Genomic DNA, 20,693 nt, shown 5'->3' on the forward strand with positions numbered 1-20,693 from the left:
AACATACAGTATATAAACTGCTGCTTGCCTCACTCCTCCGATTCTTCATTCGAGGGGTACAAGGAGGCCAGGTCGAATCTCAAGCTCAAGCTCTCCATTATGGACAGTGAGCCAAATCTTTTCACCTCTAGGATTACATTAACATGTGAACTCCTGAAATTCTAATTTATTTTATCCTTTGGTCAACAAGTATACAGTAAATAAAACAATTCAAGCAATTGTTCTAAAGGTTTAATTGGTTTAGGATATTGTTCGGATTGCAAAGACTTTCACAATATTATCAACCCATAATTTACAGTTACATAATTTCTTGGTTTGCTGTATATGCTCTGTGTGCAGAAACAGGCAATGTAGACTGGCTCAATGAGTTACGCAGCTGGAGGTTTCAATACAATTATTGCAATTAATGTAATTCAATTTGTTACTGGCCTAAAATGATGGCGAGGCAAAATGGCATTTCTTAAAGTTGTATTCTTAACATGAAAGGTGATATTAATAAAGACCAAAAGACAGATCAACACCATGTATCTCCATTATCTTAAAACTCAACAGCCTTGAGTATTTGGTTTACAGTTTGATCTAGTGAATATGTATTCAATCTCTTTCAGTGTAATCAAAAGAAACTTAAAGGAATGTTCCGGGTTCAATATAAGTTTAGCTCAATCAACAGCATTTGTGGCATAATGCAGATTATCACAAAAGTTCATTTCTACTTCATCCCTACTTTTCTTTAAACAAAAGCAAAAACCTGGGTTTACAATGAGGCACTCACAATGGAAGTGAATGGAGCCAATCTGTAAAATACCCACGGTTTAAAAAGTATAGCCAAAAGACAAACAATATGCATGTAAACATGATTTTAATAATGATAATCTTTTACTAACTTTTCTGTGTAAAGTTACAGCTAATTTTACAACTTCGTTGACATGATGATGTACGTCAACAAACCCTAAAATGACTGTAAAAATTATGATTTAAACAACTTTACAGCTCAAATAATACACAAGTTTTAAAAGAAGAATTAATGCAAGTGCTTTTATAAAATTATATTTAATAAAATTAGGGATGAGTAGAAATAATTTTTTGTGGTAATCACATTTATGCCACAGATGCTGTTGCTTGAGCTTAACTTGTATTGAACCCGGAATATTCCTTTGATTAGAAATAGTTCACCTAAAAGGGAAAATTCGGTCATCAATAACTCACCCTCAAATCGTCCCAAACCCACATAACTTTTTCTTCCATAGAACGCAAAATGAAAATACATTTTAAAGAATGTTCACACTGCTTTTTCCATAAAATGACACAAAAACAAGCTAAACCATTCTAAAATGCTATAAAAGGAGTCCATACGACTTATGGATTATATTCAAAGTCTTTCAAAGCCATACGATAGCAACATACCAAAATAAAATAATTCGTACCCTCCGAAATCGTATTTGCGCTTTATTTTCAAACTTGCCTCAATGCATTCGGTTACGAGACATACAAAAACCACTGACATTTGGCATCACTGCCGTTGAACCTGGCGTGACGTGTCTTGACATGCAAAGTTTGAATATGCGGAAGTGCAAATGAGATTTGAGAGCTAAGACGGAGGGGAAGATTTTCAGTGAATAACGACTTAAATTTCCAAATTTCAGTCTGTTCCTCACACAAAGCTTTAATACGGCTTTAAAGCATTTACAATAGTTCCACGAAAGAAAGTCATGCAGGTTTGGAATATATAAGAGGGGGAGTAAATGACAGAATTTTCATTTTTGGGGAGAACTTTTCCTTTAAATATCGCATCTTTTCAAATCATTGGAACATCATAAAATTCTTACAAATGCTTCTCAGAGAATGCAAGCAAAGTGGGTGGTCCTCCTTCGCTTTAGTGTCGTTAGCCTATCTGCAGGATGCCGACTGTAATCTACTGCGTCAATGCGTGTGTGACACATGCAACAGTTTCCAGATAGGAGCTACAGTTGAATGTTTAGTGGACATGTTGATCATAATCCAATGGTGGAATATAAAAACTGCCATTTGATAAAATGTTCAAACAAAGAATAGGTTTACACTCTTCATGGGAGAACTATTTGCACTTCTGCTTAGAGCGTGTCTCACTTTCCTAAACTGTTAAAACAGAAATATTTTTTTTTTTTTCAACTTAAATGTAACAAAAATTGTGCACAAAAATATAAGTGCCCCAAAATACAGTTCCTTGTCCTTTTTTAAAATACTTTCTCTTTTAAACAAAAATAAAGTGCAGCACACATTCAGGCACGGATTAAACAAAAGTCTTTGAGCAGAGCCCTTTGTCTTCCTGTCCTCTGACCCAAAGCTGGTTTCCTACTGAAGTTTCATGGACTGATTGGGAGTGTCTTTTCACTGCGAGATCTCCATCATTCTCCACTCGTCTGTTTCTGAACTCTCCTCTTTAGAGGCTCTGGGTGTATTTGTCCAAAGTCCAGCTTCCAAGCAACGCTTCACATGATATTCTGCCACCTGTAATATGAGAGAGAGAGAGAGAGAGAGAGAGAGAGAGAGAGAGAGCGCAACAGAAAATTAGTAACTAAAAATGTTTGTTTTTGCGTGATACTGGATCTGCACTGGAGTATCCGCACATCCATTAATCTGCATTTTCCCCATTAACTGAAGCATTCAGTATAATATGCACATTCATTTACATGCTAAACTGTAGGGATTACAGATCAGCCTGTATACTGATTAATGCGCCGCTCTTAAAGATTATGGCTGTTATGTAATCCTTCCTGTCTCTCATTGGCTTAGCAGACTGTCTGTGAAGGTCAGGTTCAGAGTATGTGCTCTCGGTGAGATAGGATCATGTGAAAAGTGGTGGAGGAAGTGAGCTCACTCCTTGCCGTTCAAAAACCTCAAAACAACTGAGGAATGTGCAAGGCGTTTCACCACTAAATTACCCTGAAGCATGCCACAATACTTCCCTAAATCTGCAAGTTAGACCTTATGCATGCATGAGTGGAAGAGCAAGTTGACATGTACTGACGTTGTGAGCACAATGCACCTGTGTTACCTGTGGGTTCATGGTGCTCAGAACATTCTGAAGAATCTGCATATCTTGCATCTGGATGCATGTTTTCAGCTCCTGCAAATTCAGTGTTTATATAGTGAGTTCAGAGATTGTTATTAGCTAGATTCATTAGTATATACACATGCTTATACAAGATGATACAAATATTTTAAATAGGGTAACACTTACGGATATGCACAGGTAATCGAGTACTCATACTGCACTACTCGATTATCGCAAATTGATTTTCCTTTGCACATTTGCCTGCCATGAGCAGTGCTGAATACTGTACTTTACCCTTGAATCTCTCATCAAATCACGCAGTTACAATTGAGTCCACTGGGGGGCGCTGTTGATGTGTGTTGTTGAGGTGTTGGATGAGAGAAGATGATACGATGGTATAATCACTTTGGCCAAGTGATATTTGGTTCGTGTTGGAGTCATGCAAACTAACAGACGAGGATCTGCATTTATGGTGGAAAGAAAATGCGAAGCGGTACGATAAACTCGGTAGCTTATCAGACCAGTATGTTTGTATGTGCATTAAATCTCTGAACACCAACAGAGCGCATTTTATAAAAACTTTTAACACTTGTTTTTCTGAATAATAATATGTAAAATTATAAAAATGTGATAGGATTTATCTAGACTTGTGTAGACTTTTTGTGCGTGTTATCCTAATGCCATCAGTATTAGTATCTATAAAAGCTCTGGGTGAGTGAAATTGTTTTTTACTGTTATTTTTAAATCTTTTTTTTTTCTATTTTTATTAATGCATATTGTTAATTTAATTTTTTTCCCAAAAGAAAAGCACAATTTGTTTAAGTCATCTTATTTTGAAAATCATTCTTGGTAATGTATGAATAAAACAAATTATAAATTTCAAGTCATTTTAATTTACGAGTAATCAAGTACAAATTTTTTGTGGGTTAGGGTACTCTACTACAAAATTACTCGAAAATAACCATCCCTAGTAACACTGTCATAACCAAGCGTGACATGATTAAGCAATAAACTTCATCTACTCCATCTTAATCGGACTTTATAAAATGGATAGTTTCAGCTCTAACTTCTGATTAGATAAACAACATTCAAAGCAGTTGTAAACTAGCCGTGCACATGTGATAACATTTTCTATATTAAAGACATTTTCCAGTTTCAATACAAATTCAGCTCACTTGAAAGCTTGTGGCATAATACTAATTACAATTAAAAAAAATATTCTGACTCGTCCCTTTTTTTTTTTTATAAACGAGGGATGAGTCAAACATTTTTTTGTGGTAATCAACATTATTCCACAAATGCTGTAGACTGTGCTTTACTTGTATTGAACCCAGAATATTGTTGCTTGGCAACCATAAAATGCCTACAGTTAGGCTAATGAACTTTATTACTTGTCTATACACTAGATTACTTAGAGGTTTTTTTTAGATTACTTATATTAGATTTATGGAGTTTTGTGTTCCTTGCCATAGTCGCCTTTGGCTTGCTCACTTAAGGCATTTTTCAATTGCTTTATTCATTTAAAACACACAATGAGGACTTTAAGACATTACAGCATCATTTTTTGTTACTGTATAATTTTCTGTAAAGCTGCTTTGAAATGATGTGTGTTGTCAAAAGTGCTACACAAATAAAATTGACTTATTTCAATTGATGACTATATTTAACTATTTATTGAATATTATTGGTATCTTTATCTACAATTTATTTATAACTTAAATAGCTTTTTTTTTGTCCTAACCAGAGGCAAGACATTTTATCAATCACTTGGTTTAAAAATTTTGTTGTGTTGTGCTGGGTAGCCCAGAACATTCAATTATGTTGTGCGATGCCTACCGGTGGCAAAGAATCCAGGACCTCTTTGGGGTCGAGTCGACAGCCTGCCGGTGTATTTAGGTGTGTTGTCTCCTTTGGGATTTCTCCTTTAGATTTCATAGTGTACTCCTTTACTCTCTGCTTAAAGGCCTCGAGTTCTGTGTGGAAGACGTCCAAGTATCCCTCTTGCCCTGCCTTGGAAAAAAAAAAAGTTTAGATTTTGTTTAAAATATTTTAAAATAAACACGGAATTAAAATATTACTTGTTTATTGAAAATATAAGTGAGCTTTTTTTCTACAGGAATAATTCAGAATGAGCTCTGAAAATGACACCAGAGAAAATCCACCTGATTTCTGCTTGCTCTTTTTGCTTGGGCTGTCGGTTACACCATGTCTCTCTCTAGTGGTCACTGACATTATTGCATAACACTCACAATGACTCAGACTGACTATTCTTTGTAAATGACTTTGTTTTTGCACCTTTATGGCTAAATCATAGTAACTTGTAATGTCATATATTATGGAGGTGCTCATCACACGTTAAAGGTGATACTGTATGTGCAGCATTGTAGTGTGCTGCAGTGGGTGGCCGATTCTGCTGTAATGAATGGACTCTCACTTTGGCTTTCTGAAAGAACTGACGGAAGCAGCCTCGTGGATCCTGCTGAGCATTTCGAGCCATCTCCAGGATAAACTGCATGACGACTGCCTGATGAGCCACCTGCTCCATTAAGGCCTCTTTCTGCAAAACATCCAGACAATACATAACAAACATGTAAATAAGTATCCCTTAATACTTAGAAGCAGCCATTAGAATATCTGAAACACAAATAAATTTATTAATTTAGCTATATATGCATATATGAACCTCGGTGAGAGGCAGCATCTAATCAAGAATTCGTCTGTTTGAAAACTGATTATTTTTGCAATTACGTTTGGTGATGCTAGTGGTGCAGAAATAACACACTTCCAAGTCAACATGCTTCCATGAGCACAGAAAATGTGCACACAGTACATAGTATACATACTACAAACTACATAAATAGTATGAAAAGTGTTAGTATGCTATTTAAGAGAGAGAGAGAGAGATGACTCACTTGCTCTGCCTGTAGTCGGAAGCACCACAGGATCAAGTAATTGGCTGTTTCTTCACAGATGAGATGGTGGTACTCCGATAGAAAGCGCTGACTATCATCCCACCTCCTCAACATGCCTATCCAATCGCAAGACAGATCATATGACAACCTATCAATCATGGGGTTAAACCAATAGAAATAGTCACAAACAAGAAATTATCACCACTTACCCAAATGTTTCAAGAGCTCTTCATTACGTTGGACGAAGGTTAAGCTTTTATCATGATCCGTTTCATTAGGCCAAAACTGTGAATTGTTTATGATACTCTGGGAAAAATAAAAACAATAAAAATAGGTAGCCCAAGTAATTTGCACATTTACACAAAACTCTCTAAATACACAAAAAGGCCAAAAAGAACTGGAGATGCACCGATGTATCGACCAAACTTCGGTACAACATCGGTATCGGCCAATCAAAGCAATTATCTTCAAATCGGGCATTCGGCTGATTGTTTAAAAGCAGCCAATGAAGGGAGCCTGGGTATCTCAGCAAGTAAAGACGCTGACTACCACACCTAGAGTCCTGAGTTCGAATCCAGGGCGTGCTGAGTGACACCAGCTAGATCTCCTAAGCAACCAAATTGGCCCGGTTGCTAGGGAGATTAGAGTTTCATGGGGTAACCTCCTCGTGGTTGCTATAATGTGGTTCTTGCTCTCGGTGGGGCACATGGTGAGCGTGCGTGGATGCAGCGGAGAATAGTGTGAAGCCTCCACACGTGCTGTGTCTCCGCTGTAAAGCACTCAACAAGCCATGTGATAAGATGCACGGATTGACGGTCTCAGACGCGGAGGCAACTAAGATTCATCCTCCGCCACCCAGATTGAGGCGAGTCACTATGCCATCACGAGGACTTAAGAGTGCATTGGGTATTGGGCATTCCAAATTGGGGAGAAAAAAAAAGCAGGCAGTGATTACAGCTGATTATTTACTGTCAAAATGGGGCGGAAAAACTTGTCGGACAACTTGTGCTGTGTGTGAAAGAAAAAGTCTCTTGTGTGGGATTACTCTGAATTGGGTGACAATGATAGCGGAGTTGCAATTTGTAAGCTTTGCACTGCTAAAATTTCACAAGGTAGAACTACTGTTAAAACTCTTAACACAGCTATCTTTATTTTTTGTAATTACTCACCTTAAAGCTCGACACAGCGAAGAATATGACGAGTTTGTAAAACTAAAGCAGAGGCTGCTTCAGCTAAACTGCAACAGGTGTCATCATTCATTCGAAATGTAGTTAATGAGAGTAGAGAACATTAAAAAAATTCTGTCATTGTTTACTCACCCCTGTGTTGTTAAAAACCTGTATGACTTTCTTTTTCTTGACACAAAGGGAGAAATTGTGAAACAATGTTGTGCTCAGTGATATCATACAATGGCAGTTTATGGTGTTTATGGTTTTCATTGTTCTGAAGGAATATGATAAGGTTTGGTGAGAAACAAACCGAAATCGAATGTATTATTAAGTGAAACTCTTGACCGACCGCTGCTGTCATGTGCGCGTTCATGAAAGTGCACGAGAGCAGCAGTTACGCTGCCTCTGCTCGCGAGATGGGGCATTCAAGTGAAAACTTGTTTTGTTTATCTAAAAAGGTCAAGGACCTTTGAAGCCAGCATCTCACTTGCTGGTTAAAAACTACTTGATTTTGGCCGAGAATGTTACACTGACCGTTTTCGCTGAGGTCTTACTCTCTTCAGGCAGAGGTCTGTTACAAATACACACCGGTTCACAATTTAGAAGATGTGACAGACATTCCCTCTCCATCTGCTTTTCTCTCCGGTTCTTTAGTTTGCTTTCGGTAAGCGAAACCTCCAAAACACTTCGGTCTCCTGTACTCTCTGTCTGACTGTAGAATCTGGGTGTGTATGTGTGGCTGCCTTCAGCCTCCTCTAGTTCTCTCAGTTTGATTGATTAAATAAGGCTTCGCTTAGAAATGCATCTATTCTTTGACTACAAACTCTTCAGACATGTTTAAGTTCTGTTCTCTGGTTTGTGTGCGGCTACGTTACGTTTCTGTTGTTAATATCACTGGTGGTCTGGTTGACGAGAAACACAGCAGTTTTTTGCTCGAACGCCTCATCTCACGGGTGAGGCTGCGCGAACTGCTGCTCTTGTGCACTCTCATGAACGCACACAGGACAGCAATGGTTGGTCAAGAGTTTCACTTAATAATACATTTGTTGGGCCTCATGTATTCAGATAGAAGACAAAGGCAGGCCTTACACAGTCGTAAAACCTAACTCAGCCCCCACACACCAAGTCGTAAACCTTACTGATAAAAATCGCGCCAAAATCAAACAAAGGGAGTCCAAAACAGACTATAAATCCCATTAAGTGACTCATAGATAGCTTCATGCTAAAGCCCAGCTTTGTCCCTAAGCTATCGTACAAGCGGATACACGCGGTCAGTGGTGATTTTAGGGGGTGGCCTGTGGTGGCCTGGGCCACCCCTGAAAGCTCATTGGCCACCCTGTGGCCACCCTAGAACTGATTGGTAGTTCATCATGTTCATCAACACAAGAACGAAGAACCAATAGAAACTCCTGTCAATCAAAGATGACATCTCAGGTCATTTGTTGATTTAGAGCCACACTGACCCAGGGTCAGTTTTATATTTCTGACCATTATAGTAGTGGTGGAACTGAAGCTGTGTGAGCTGATCTTTGATCAGTGGGGGGAGGGGCAGGCCGCGGGTGGCCAGGCAGGTGCCGCAGGTCGCGGGCGCCAGGTCTGGAGTATAACGGTCGTTCAGAAGCACGAAGCTGACACGAGCTAGCGTCTACCTCCAACTTCCAATGAGTTGATAACGTCGATTTGTGGTCAAAAAGAAAGCTGTTATTTGAGAGGTATGTTCATCTACTCTAACGTTTAATTTATCCCGAATTTCCATGTGAATGTGAAAACATTTTTTCATTGTTACAGTAGCTAGGTTAAAGAGTAAGCTAGACCCTACACCACATTCAGCATGTTATCTTTATATTGACATGAAATATGAAATGCCATGTTTTCTGATTTAATGACGGAGGTGTGTAAAGCATTTTACAGATGTATATGTTCAATAGCTAAAGTTATATATATGGCTAACCTGTGTGTGAAATGGAAGGGTTTGTGCTGTGACTGTACTTTAAATCTTTACATGAGTTATTTATGAGCTCTTTATGTGTATTATTGGTCAGTCAGACCAATAAAATCTTAAACGTTTTAATATTTGACATTTTAAATATGCAGAGGCAGGGCAAATTGCACTTAAATGTTTTGACTAACTATTTTATTTGGTAATATTCAAAGTAATTGAAGCTATCAGAACATGTGGAAAATAAACCTGAGTAGACACTGTAAATAGAGTTTTGTTTTTTACTGTATTCAGAGCTCAATCTGCAATTTTGGGGTTTCCAGACAGACACCTATAAGCCCTCATAGCCAATTTCACACACTGATTTGTACACAATTTAACAATATTTCTGCTGGACAGTGCAGTTATAGCTAATAAATGAATGAATAATTGATTGATTGAATGATTGATTGAATTGCGCCTCAATCAGTTATCACCTGCGTCCCTCCTTACACACACACACACACACACACACACACACACACACACACACACACACACACACACCTCATGTGTTATAGGATTATTTTTATTTCCATATCTAATCATATCACTGTTTAGTTTGTAGTTGTAAGTCGGAAGTTTATTGACTGCATTGTATTAATTATTAATTGATATTACTGCATAAATAAACTTTGTTTATATTACAAAGAGAAGTGTTTTGGTTTGTTTTGTATACGCCTGTGTCATGCTGACAGGATGTCAGTGCTCGGATTCAAGCCTTCATTCATTGTTTTCTTCCCAAAAATCGATATTCTTCGGATGTCAATTTTCCTGAGAAAACAATCTAATATTGAGACTGTTATACTATCTGGTTATTAGTCCCTGATTCCGGGGTGGTGCCCCGTCAATGTTAATCCTTATTAATATTCTGTTGATTTTTGATAATTGATAATTATCAAAGATAATTATTAGTTATTGCTAATAAACAAACCCGCTCCTAAACGTAGCGCACTACATTTACTGGAGCCCCATATGAGGTTTTAATGAGTTAGATTCAATTAATTAATAACTAAAGAAATAATTATTAATTATTTCTGATAGTAACACTGATCTAAACAACCAGTAAAGCCCTACATAATAATTGGTGCCCCGTGTGAGGCATGCTACATGCCAGTTCTGTCACAGTGTGTATGCAAAAGAATCCAAAGTTATAACTTGAATCCTTACTTCAAAGTTTGGTTCTGTTTGACAATTTACTTCTCACAACTTGCCAAACATAAGCCAGTGTGGTGTGAAAGTGCTCTTAAGAGTGAATTAGGGGTTGGTAAATTTACGATAGTCTGCTTAAAACCTGCTGTTGTTGTTATATAACTCCTAACGCTTTCATCTAGATGTTACAGAGAGGTGCCAAGTCACTTCATTGACATCCACCAAAGAGAGAACGCAGTGAAATTTGCACATTACATAACAGTACCCCGTAAGCCACAGGTCGAAGCCTCTCACCCGTGCGTTCGTGTCAGCATTATAGCAACTGCAAAACAACAAGCTATCAGAGCCACTGTGTTGCAAGAATTTTTACTGCCCCAGTAAAATGAGTCACCAATCGCCCCGCGTGACTGGAGCTGAAGCTCCAGAGGTTAGTCGACCCAGCGCTGCAAGATGTGGTCGCTGCTGCCCTCCGTCTCTCCATAGAGGAGATAGATAACCTTAACGGCTACAATATTAGTTGTTGTGATGAAGCATTGCAGGAACTAGTTGATTGTGTCAACAACCCGGTCGGGAAGCCAAAGCGCACAATCCCGGACCTAGTGGGCCAAATGTTCCTTCATCACCGCAGAACCCAACTGCAAACTGCAGAGCACCAGGCCCAGCTTGCCCAGCTGCAGAGCAGCTACCAAGCGGTGCAGAAGGAAAATCTCAGCCTGCACCAAGACATTAGGTGCACTCAAGCTGAGAAAGTCCAGGCACAGGAAGATAATGCCCGGATGCAGGAGGAAAACGAAACCCTGTGCAGGCAGCTTCAAGCTGCCCAGCTAAAAGTAGAGTCAGATCAGGTAAGTGCAGCTGAAACGCACAGCACAACATCTGACATAGTAGAGTGCCCCCTTTTTAGCAATACGTGTAGAAATGTGCCCCATAGAAACCCAGGGACACACGCTAGGAGCCGAGCTGCCCCTAGTGGTACAGTCTCTGACTTCATCCTCCAAGACACCTTTCAAACTCCTCCAGTGGCCCGCTGGTTGGATGCAGGTGCCCCTCCTTATAGTTGCCCCCCCCAGTCAGTTTTCAGTCACGCCACCTTGCGTTTCAAACCGACTGATTCCACACCACGAAGGGGGGACAATTATTTTCAAGCCCAGAGTGATGTAAGCAGCTTGAAGATCCCATTAGCCAGGGAGCCGTACGCAACCCAGGGTCCACCCCCACACGTCGACTGGGCTCCTTCCCCACCACGAAGGAGAGGAAGTCGTCCTCATCGCTATAGCGATCTGAGTGACTATGGTGTCTCGGATGTCTCAGACAACCCGTGATCATACCAACACCAACGCTTGCACATCGACAACTCGAGTCCCTCGCAGGGGACATAGAATGCTTTGACCCAAGTAATCGAGATTCAAACATCGACAATTATCTTAGGGAAATTGAGCACTGCCTGATTGATTTGCCTTAAGCTTCGTCGCGTGAAAAACTCAAGCTTATATGGAAGACCACGGTAAGGAGTGTCCATGCGTTGTACCGACTGGTACACGAAACCGCTACTCAGCTCTGTGTAAAGCCCTACGTGAGGAGTATTCACTGTATATCAACGAAGCCTCCGCTACCATAGCTGCTTTCGCCATCACCCAGAAGAGGTACGAGACTCCGCATGAATATTATAGACGCCTGAGAACCACATACTTCCAAGGAAGTAACGCACCAGGTCTGGAGGAGGAACGAGCTTTCAAGTCTCTTTTCCTTCTCAACATCCACGAGTGCGCGCGATATGGCGTCACGATGCACTGCAGAACGGGCAACCCCACCATGCAGGAAATCAGAAGATACGCGCAACTGGCATGGGAGACATGGGAGCGCCCTGCCCGAGGGCACGAAGATGACGCCAGAGCCCTGGGGATCCAAGCCTCATATGCAGACCTAGCGCTTGAAGGCAACGAAATGCCTCGCGTTAAGGTGAATGCTAGAACAGGACTAGAATGCTAGAACCCCCGCCAGCAGGGTAGGCAACAGAACCAGGGGGGTGGTAACCAGACACACCCCCAGGGTCATGGCAGGCCCAAACAACAAAACGTTCGCCGGCCGAAAGGAAATGCCTGGTTTGAACCCAAACAAGAAGGTGAGTGGGTAGGCAAGGTTTCAAATCCCCTCAGAGATCAAGATTTGAGAGAGGAAATGGAGGATATAAGGAGACGCTTGAGTTAGTAATTAAGCTTGACGTGCTCCATTGTTCACCAGGTCCGTCGACCTCCTCAAAGGAACACGGCACTGAAACCCCGTCAGTATGACTAGACGATGTACCCCCTCCCGTTAACGCCAAAGTTTACTTTGTAGATTGGGAAAAGGGGAACAGTGTCCAAGTTGCTCCCCAAAACAGTCACTCCTAACATGCCACACCCTCCTTTTCTGACCTTCTTGGGCGATCTGTACCATAAGGGCAATGCCTGACACATGGGTCATTCAGCTCCCACACACTACTCGACACCGGTTCCGAAATAAGTCTAATGGGTTCCAACACCTTCGCAGAGGTGGCTAGAGCAAAGCTCTCCCTTGGCAAACCATTATAGACAGAGACCTACAACGTAAGCATCACAAGCTACACGCAAGATAGGTCGTCTATCACAAAACGGGCCTGGATTGACACCTTTCAAGGGATGATGCTAAGAGACCCTGTTTACATATGTCCCATTAATACGGAACCACTGTTAGTTGGCCAGGACCTACTGAACCGATTGGCTCCGCACATTGACTGCCGTTGTGGACACATGTGGGCTCAGGTTGACATACCGAGACCACTTGGTCCAGAAAACAGTTCGCCATTGTCCAAAAATCCAGCAGAGACGACGACTCTAATAAGAACAATTACAGGGCCTGGGTAAAACCCTTCAGGGTACTATAGTCACTGTAAATTTGCAATCCGTTCTTATCAATAACACTTTGCACGCTTTAGGGACTTTGTCAGAGAAAACAACTTATGCGTGTATCATTAAGAGATCTAATGCAGGACCTCAGGGAAATTAGCTCCTCAGTCAACAGTCTGAGTGGTGGAAGGATTCCAGCTTACCTGGTCTCCCTAGACCTTGTCGAACAAATCCTTAGATCTGCTACTATCTCTGTTGGGCAACCTTCACAGATACACATGGCATATAGTTTTGGCATTGAAATTCCAAACCATGTAAATCCTCAGAACCTCAAAATAGTATTTATCCTCAATCTACCATCATAGGCAGAATATATATTGACTAAAGTCCGTATTTAATGTTGGTTTTCAGAGAGGTAATGCACACATTCACCTCAAAACACCACAAACACTCGCCTACCATGATGAGGACCCCTCGCTCTACCTAATCCCTAACCTAAACATGTGTACCAAGTACATTCATTGGGTCTGTCAAAACGCAACCCCTTTGTTAGAGAGGTGACTAACTACCTCTGTGGCCTAAGAGCCGAATTCCCTGAACAAGTGTCATGGTAGCATGTCCATCAAAGATGAAGGAACAGAGACAAAGGCAGAGTGAGCAGGCAATCGCTAGCTTGTTAACACACCAGCCACTGAAGTCCCAATGTCATACGACTGCCATGATACAGCCACTAAACGAACACTACCAAACCAAACGGTGTTCTTAACGGTTCCCCAAGGAGCCACCGTGCACATTGACGATATTGTCCTCCAACATCTCAACATCGACAAACATGACGCAGAAATTGAGATCATGGATGCATTTAGAGGTCACAGCCTCACCGTTGATGACATCCTTCGACAGCAGCTTCAGGCTGAAGGGATGAAATTAGTGAAGTTCAGTCTCAAACCGACTGGCTTGACCAGTATATTTCCTAGTCACATAAGCAGATCGTCATCTTACCAAGAACACCCTATCAATTTGGTTGTCCTCTGGCTCCTCCTTAGTGGTTGGATCATCATCGCAATTATTGCACACACCATGTACAGGTACATTCAACACCTACAGGCCAGACTGGACTCACTTCTCATACAGCCACGTTTTACACACCAGTCTAAGCCCATCCCACAGGTTAACCCCATCATTTCCAAGGATAAGCCTTTTAACCTTTAACCCTCCTTTCCTCTAACATTTTGTTCCTAGTATCCAATGTCAGGTGCTACTTTGATTTTGTGTTATGACCAAAGAACAACAAAGGATTGTGTTATGGTTAATGCTGTGCCTTCCAATAACTTGAAATATTTGTGTGTGATGAATGTAGTTTTAGATTTAGCTAGAATTTCTATGCCCAGATGTGCCTCAATCTCTGTCCAGACAATAAAGCCTCTGTGAGCTCTAATGAACTGTATGGACTGTGCAACCATTTTTCTTTCCTATCAGGAATACATGAATGAGGTTACTGTGAACCGACAAGAACTGTTCGGCCCTTCAGTTGCTCTAAAGATGCTGGACAACAACCAACATTTCAGACCAAAGGGGGAATGTTGGGCCTCATGTATTCAGATAGAAGACAAAAGGCAGGCCTTACTCAGTCGTAAAACATAACTCAGCCCCCACACACCAAGTCGTAAATCATATTGATAAAAATCGTGCCAAAATCAAACAAAGGGAGTCCAAAACAGACTACAAATCCCATGAAGCCTTGCTCACTAAAAGATCGAACTCTCAACTCCTATTGGATGAGGCACACAACAGAACGTCCCTCAAACCATGACATCATCAGGAGTAGAAATAAATCTGAAATGCTACCGGGATTTGCTTCCAGCTACTTTGTTTGCAGTGTGTAGACGCAGCTCATCGCTGCTCTCAGGTGCAACCTCGTGGCACAAGGAAGTAACGGCCGACTTGAAACTGTGGCCATACAATCTCCATCTAGCTGGACGAGTTGAGATTACTCTGTGTTCAACCGAACACTCTAACGGATCCGAAGGAGACCGCTGAGCAATCCGCATCTTCATCCGTTTGCCAGCAGAAGTGAAGAGATTAAAGATTTCTCTTCCATCTTCAATCAAGTCGACATTTTTGAAGTTCTCCGCCAGCCCGCCGAGAATCAACAGACGTGCCCGCCAACAGAGCGAGGAAACGGCCTCCCGTCATCACCCGAGCCTCAAGGAACCGGGTCGGAATTAAAGGACGGATGGACACACATTCTGCATCCTCATGCAATTCAAATAAGAGGTTTACGTCTGGGCAGAGATAGAATATTATAGTGTGTTATTCTTGTGTTTCAAGGTTTTTGCTTGTACAGTTTACAGACCGCCATGTCCACTCATTATTAATACTCAGGGTATTAATTATCACCAATTTGTTTTGCTGTATTGTGGTCCAACCAAGTTGGACTGTTGTGCAATTTCGCCATCGCGGGTGAGACAGGTAAACTGAGTTCATCCATTAAAGAGTCAAAGAACGCGGGACTGTTTACGAGCCGTCCGCCGCGTCTCTGAGCGATGAACTAACAGCTGCTTTCTCTCCCACGATCGCGAAATCGGCTTTAGGGCAGTCACTTTATTCTCTCTCGTACTAACCACACACACACACACACACGCACGCGACCCCTCACAAACATTCTGGCACACATTTTTGGCTCGTAGATAGCTTCATGCTAAAGCCCAGCTTTGTCCCTAAGCTATCGTACAAGCGGATACACGCAGTAACTGGTAGACGCCATTGATTGGTTTCTCTCCGCCCCCATTCGCGGTCATATTCCCTGGCCGGAAGTCTCGCGTGACATACTCTCCACGAGAGTCGCGTCCGCCATTTTGTGCGCGTCCCTCCTTACACACACACTCACACACACCTTATGTGTTATAGGATTATTTTAGTTTCCATATCTAATCACATCACTGTTTAGTTTGTAGTTGTAAGTCGGAAGTTTATTGACTGCATTGTATTAATTATTAATTTATATTACTTAATAAATAAACTTTGTTTATATTACAAAGAGAAGTGTTTTGGTTTGTTTTGCATACGCCTGTGTCATGCTGACAGGATGTCAGTGCTCGGATTCAAACCTTCATTCATTGTTTTTTTTTTCCCGAAAAACGATATTCTTCGGATGTCGATTTTCCTAAGAAAACAATCTAATATTGAGATTGTTGTACTATCTGGTTATTAGTCCCTGATTCCAGGGTGGTGCCCCGTCAATGTTAATCCTTATTAATATTCTGTTGATTTTTGATAATTGATAATTATCTTTGATGATTGTTGAATTTGAATGATCAATAAGCTAGTGTTAATTTTAATTAATGTTTCATCGATGTTAACAATTAATGATTATCTTTGATAACTGTTGATTTAAAGGATTAAAAAAAAGCTAACATTGATTCTCATCAATGTTCTATTGATTTTAATAATTAATAATTACCTTTGATAATTATCAATTATTGTTAATAACCAAACCCACTCCTAAACGTAGCGCACTACATTTACTGGAGCCCCATATGAGGTTTTAATGAGTTAGATTCAATTAATTAATTTCAATAATTATTAATTATTTCTGATAGTAACACTGATCTAAACAACCAGTAAAGCCCTACACATTCGATTTCAGTCTGTTTCTCACCAAACCTTATCATATTCCTTCAGAACAAGGCATGAGTCGCGTACATTTTTTAGACTTCTGAATTATACTTTTGTGTCCTTTATGAAGCTTGAAGAGGTGGTCACCATAAACTGTCATTGTTTGACATCACTGAACACAACTTTTTTTTTTCTTCACAGTTTCTCCCTTTGTGTTAAGAAAAAGAAAGAAAGTCATATGGGGTTTTAACAACATATAACAACATGATGCTTTGTGCTTTTACAATGATAGCCAAGTTCATTGAATTTTCATTTTTGGGTGAACTATCCCTTTAAGATTAACATATACCTCTTCAGAGTGCTCATTGTTTATAACCTTATGAAAAGGAATAAAAAAAAAAACAAAAAAAATAAAAATTAAAAATAAAAACACCTGTAACAACTGGCTTTGATTTTTGCGGATAACTGATAGTTCCAAAATGCTACTATCGGCACCGATATATCGATAAAACCAATTTATTAGTTGACCCTTGTCATACGTGGTTAGAATTAGTGCCCTTGTTTAAGACCCTAAACCACTGTTCTTGTAATAAATGTATTGTGGGTGGCTTTGGATAAAAGTGTCTGCCAAATTACTACCTCCAAATAGAAAATGCTGCTGTGTTCTTTTTAAAGGTTCAGAGCTGATATTTAAGCGAGATTTAAGTGCTGAGATAACACTAATGCTGTAGCAATTGGATTGCACACAATGCATAAATGACTATGACATACACGTACACTGAATGACAAGTATTGAGCTTTTAAATCTCCTGAAATCTCACAAGAGAGGAACACGGAAGAGTGAAAAATACCTTGTTGAACACATCTCGGCTGGCATCTGGACACAGCATTGGGCTCCTTCCCAGCATGCTCTCTTTATGCCTCCACTCCTTTTCGGTCTGTGAGAGTTCAGTGGATGAGGCGAGGGCTCGAGCATGCTCCTGCTCTACAGATTCCGAGCTGTGAAGCTCCAGACCGCACAGCTGGTTCTGTGCCTCTGCCAGCTGCCACTGTGACCTGATTGAGGCCTTCACACAGTGCTGCTGATGCTGGCACAGAGACGCCATGCTCTCCGCACTGGACTGTGATGGGCCACAGAGATAGAATCAGTCACAATGTCTAAGAAAAAAAATATTACAGTCTGTATATGAAACTAATTTTCATATATTGCTAGTCTGGGCAAAGAATTATGCTCCATTTTTGTAACCGTTCCAGTCCACAGTGATAGTCACATTACAACTTTCTGGATTTCCACACTTTTTGACTTTTTCATTACCTTTCCAGTTGGTTATAATTGCAGGCTAAGGATTTAAAAATATTATACAAAGATTGCTGGGGTGGATTTTCATTTATTTTCACAAAACCCAAAAAATATCCTAATCATATTTAATCCCAAATCAACACGAAAAAATACTAAATTTTATTTTGCATAAGGAAAATGAAGCCTAGATTTAGGAGCAATAATATTTTTTGCATTGGGAAATTGTTTTCAGGACTCTTAAGCACATTTTACCACCAATTCTCATTACCACAACGCGTTCGGAATTTTTTTTTTACTATTCCAATTGTTTTCAATGATGATTCTCATTACTGTAACAAGGTTATGTTTTAACTGTATTACAAAAAAAATGCAGTTGTACAATGATTTTCTCTTTTTTTTTTCTCTCCCCTTTTCGGAATGCCCAATTCCCAATGTGCTCTTAAGTCCTCGTGTTGGCATAGTGACTCGCCTCAATCCAGGTGGCGGAGGACAAATCTCAGTTGCCTCCACGTCTGAGACTGTCAATCCACGCATCTTACCGCGGAGACACAGTGCATGTAGAGGCTTCGTGCTATTCTCCGTGGCACCCACGCACAACCAACCACGTGCCCCACAAAGAGCGAGAACCACATTATAGCGATCACGAGGAGGTTACCCCATGTGACTCTACCCTCCCTAGCAACCGGGCCAATTTGGTTGCTTAGGAGACCTGGCTGAAGTAACTCAGCACACCCTGGATTCGAACTCCAAGGGTGGTAGTCAGTGTCTTTACTCGCTGAGCTACCCAGGCCCCCGTACAATGATTTTCTTGATTAAAATCAGTAAAAATGAAAGGCAATAAGTACGTACTATTATGATGTATAAATTCTTTAAAATTTCAATAATATATTGTTGTTTTTTTTTTTACATATTGCGGTAATGAGAATTGGGGTTTCTTTTGATTTGTGGTGTAAGATAGGACCATTTTTACAGGTTTTGTGAGAATCACCCGATAGTGTTGTTTCTATATGAGACAATTTACCTTCTGCAGTTCAACATTAAGCAGCTGATGACTTCTATTAAAGGGGTCATGACATGTGGAATAAAATTTCCCTTGATCTTTTGACATTTAAGAGGTCAATGTGCTATACAACATACTGTAAATTTCAGAACACAAAACTTCCTCCTCACTGCAAAACGAGCATTTGTTGAAACCAAGCTGCCAAAACAACTCATTCTCTACTTCCTCCACATTGTGATGTCACACTGTGATAGACATTTGCATCTGACCGCCTCCACAACAACACATCAATACCTACTTTACCTTATCACTTCTGTAGACCCGCCCACTAGCGGTGAGCAGTGAGATGGCAATGAGAGAGCAGGTCAGTCAAGAGCCAATCATAACAGTGGGCGTTTACTGTCAAGTCTTAAAGGAGAAGCAGCACCAAAAACGACCCTTTCTTACAGAGGGTCAGAATGAAAGAGGGAAATGATCATGTTTTACAAATATATGACTTTTTTTAGTGTGCAAAAAACTTTAATTTTTTATAAGTGAACCTTAAGGAACATATATATATATATATATATATATATAAAGGACCCCTTTAAAGCAACGCAGTTAATACTGTGACAACTAAGATAAATAATAATAAAACAGATGAATACTCTGTGTGCATGAAAGTGTCAGTGGAATTTCCATGAATCTAATAATATCAAAGCACTTATAATCTCCAGCTGTCAGAACATGCTTGTCAACATTTAACAATAGTTCATGATCTCATATCAAAGATCCTGACAAAACCCCCTAATACCCCTCAATGACTTTCAGCTGTGTCTGCCTGCCTGGACATCATTTGTGGGCATCAAGATGCGCCTAAACGAGGCCCAAAATAGCTGTCGAGGTAGGCAGCTCAGTAGTTTTTGAAAAAGCTTTGCTCTAGTTCATCCTGCTTATGTTGCGGTGAACTAGTGTATCTGGCTAAAGTGTCCTAACGAGGGAATAGTGCCTTTAAACGCATTTAACCACCCTTTCAAGTTAAAACACTTAGTGATCGCAGTTCCTTAATGACGGCATTGCGGTATAAATAAAGCAGTAGTTAACTTTCTCAGGTACCTCGTGTGGGTGTGTGCGGTTCATGTTTTCATTTCGGTCCTGTTCATTGTGAAACACACCGCCTCCAAACCCCTCCATGCCGCTACTTAAACTCTGTCTTGAAGCTTCTCTCCGGGTTCAGGTGTTTATATAGCGTTTGATCCGATTCGTCACAGCAAGCATAGAGAGTTATTTTCAGGTTTTACAATCAGCAGTCCTGATCTGCAGCTCCTTTTAGCTGCTTATGACAACTTCCGACGCACTCACTCGTCACGTGATACACAGGACACAAATCACATGACACAATTTTTTTATTTTGGAGCAAAACTATTGGTCAAAAATAACCTTAGAAAGGTGGCAGCATCTTTATTTTATTTTTACACAGAGATAGGTAGGTCTATTACTAAAAATCAGTTGACTTCAGCACCTCTTGTTGCCAATGGTGTGAGTAAAAACAAACAAACAAACAAAAACAAAAAAACATTTTTTTTTAATAATAATAATAATAAAAACAAAATAGTAATAATAATAATAGCTATTAATACACTTCAGACTACAATTCAACTCCAGAAGATTTGGAAAATTTAGCTTT

At 40.3% G+C, this 20,693-nt stretch overlaps 1 protein-coding gene across 9 annotated transcripts; it reads right to left on the reverse strand.

Annotated features, from left to right (window-relative positions):
* Positions 1-216: 216 nt before the first annotated feature.
* LOC127433545 (hsp90 co-chaperone Cdc37-like 1) lies at positions 217-20,357 on the reverse strand. 9 transcript variants are annotated; one of them, XM_051685562.1, is made up of 8 exons: positions 20,123-20,357; positions 17,579-17,848; positions 6,156-6,252; positions 5,947-6,062; positions 5,469-5,591; positions 4,871-5,044; positions 3,035-3,106; positions 217-2,487 (listed from the first exon to the last, which is right to left on the reverse strand). In XM_051685562.1, exons 1-8 carry the CDS (start codon positions 20,198-20,200, stop codon positions 2,368-2,370), a joined length of 1,050 nt encoding a protein of 349 aa, XP_051541522.1. In that variant the 5' UTR covers positions 20,201-20,357; the 3' UTR covers positions 217-2,367. The 9 variants fall into 9 exon arrangements, 7 of the variants coding, with proteins under 7 accessions (XP_051541522.1, XP_051541521.1, XP_051541526.1 ...); XM_051685561.1 differs by having other exon boundaries at positions 3,026-3,106; XM_051685566.1 differs by having other exon boundaries at positions 3,026-3,106; positions 17,579-17,885.
* Positions 20,358-20,693: the final 336 nt, after the last annotated feature.

This window comes from Myxocyprinus asiaticus, chromosome 43 (genome assembly GCF_019703515.2).
Source record: "Myxocyprinus asiaticus isolate MX2 ecotype Aquarium Trade chromosome 43, UBuf_Myxa_2, whole genome shotgun sequence".
Lineage (NCBI taxonomy): Eukaryota > Metazoa > Chordata > Actinopteri > Cypriniformes > Catostomidae > Myxocyprinus > Myxocyprinus asiaticus.

Excerpts from the sequence above, each read along its gene's own strand:
- LOC127433545 (XM_051685561.1), bottom strand. The coding sequence starts at position 20,200 with ATGGAGGGGTTTGGAGGCGGTGTGTTTCACAATGAACAGGACCGAAAT. Across the intron at positions 17,849-20,122 it reads ACCGCACACACCCACACGAG|TCCAGTGCGGAGAGCATGGC; the intron begins GTACCTGAGAAA and ends GGCCCATCACAG. Across the intron at positions 5,045-5,468 it reads AGTTCTTTCAGAAAGCCAAA|GCAGGGCAAGAGGGATACTT; the intron begins GTGAGAGTCCAT and ends TTTTTTTCCAAG.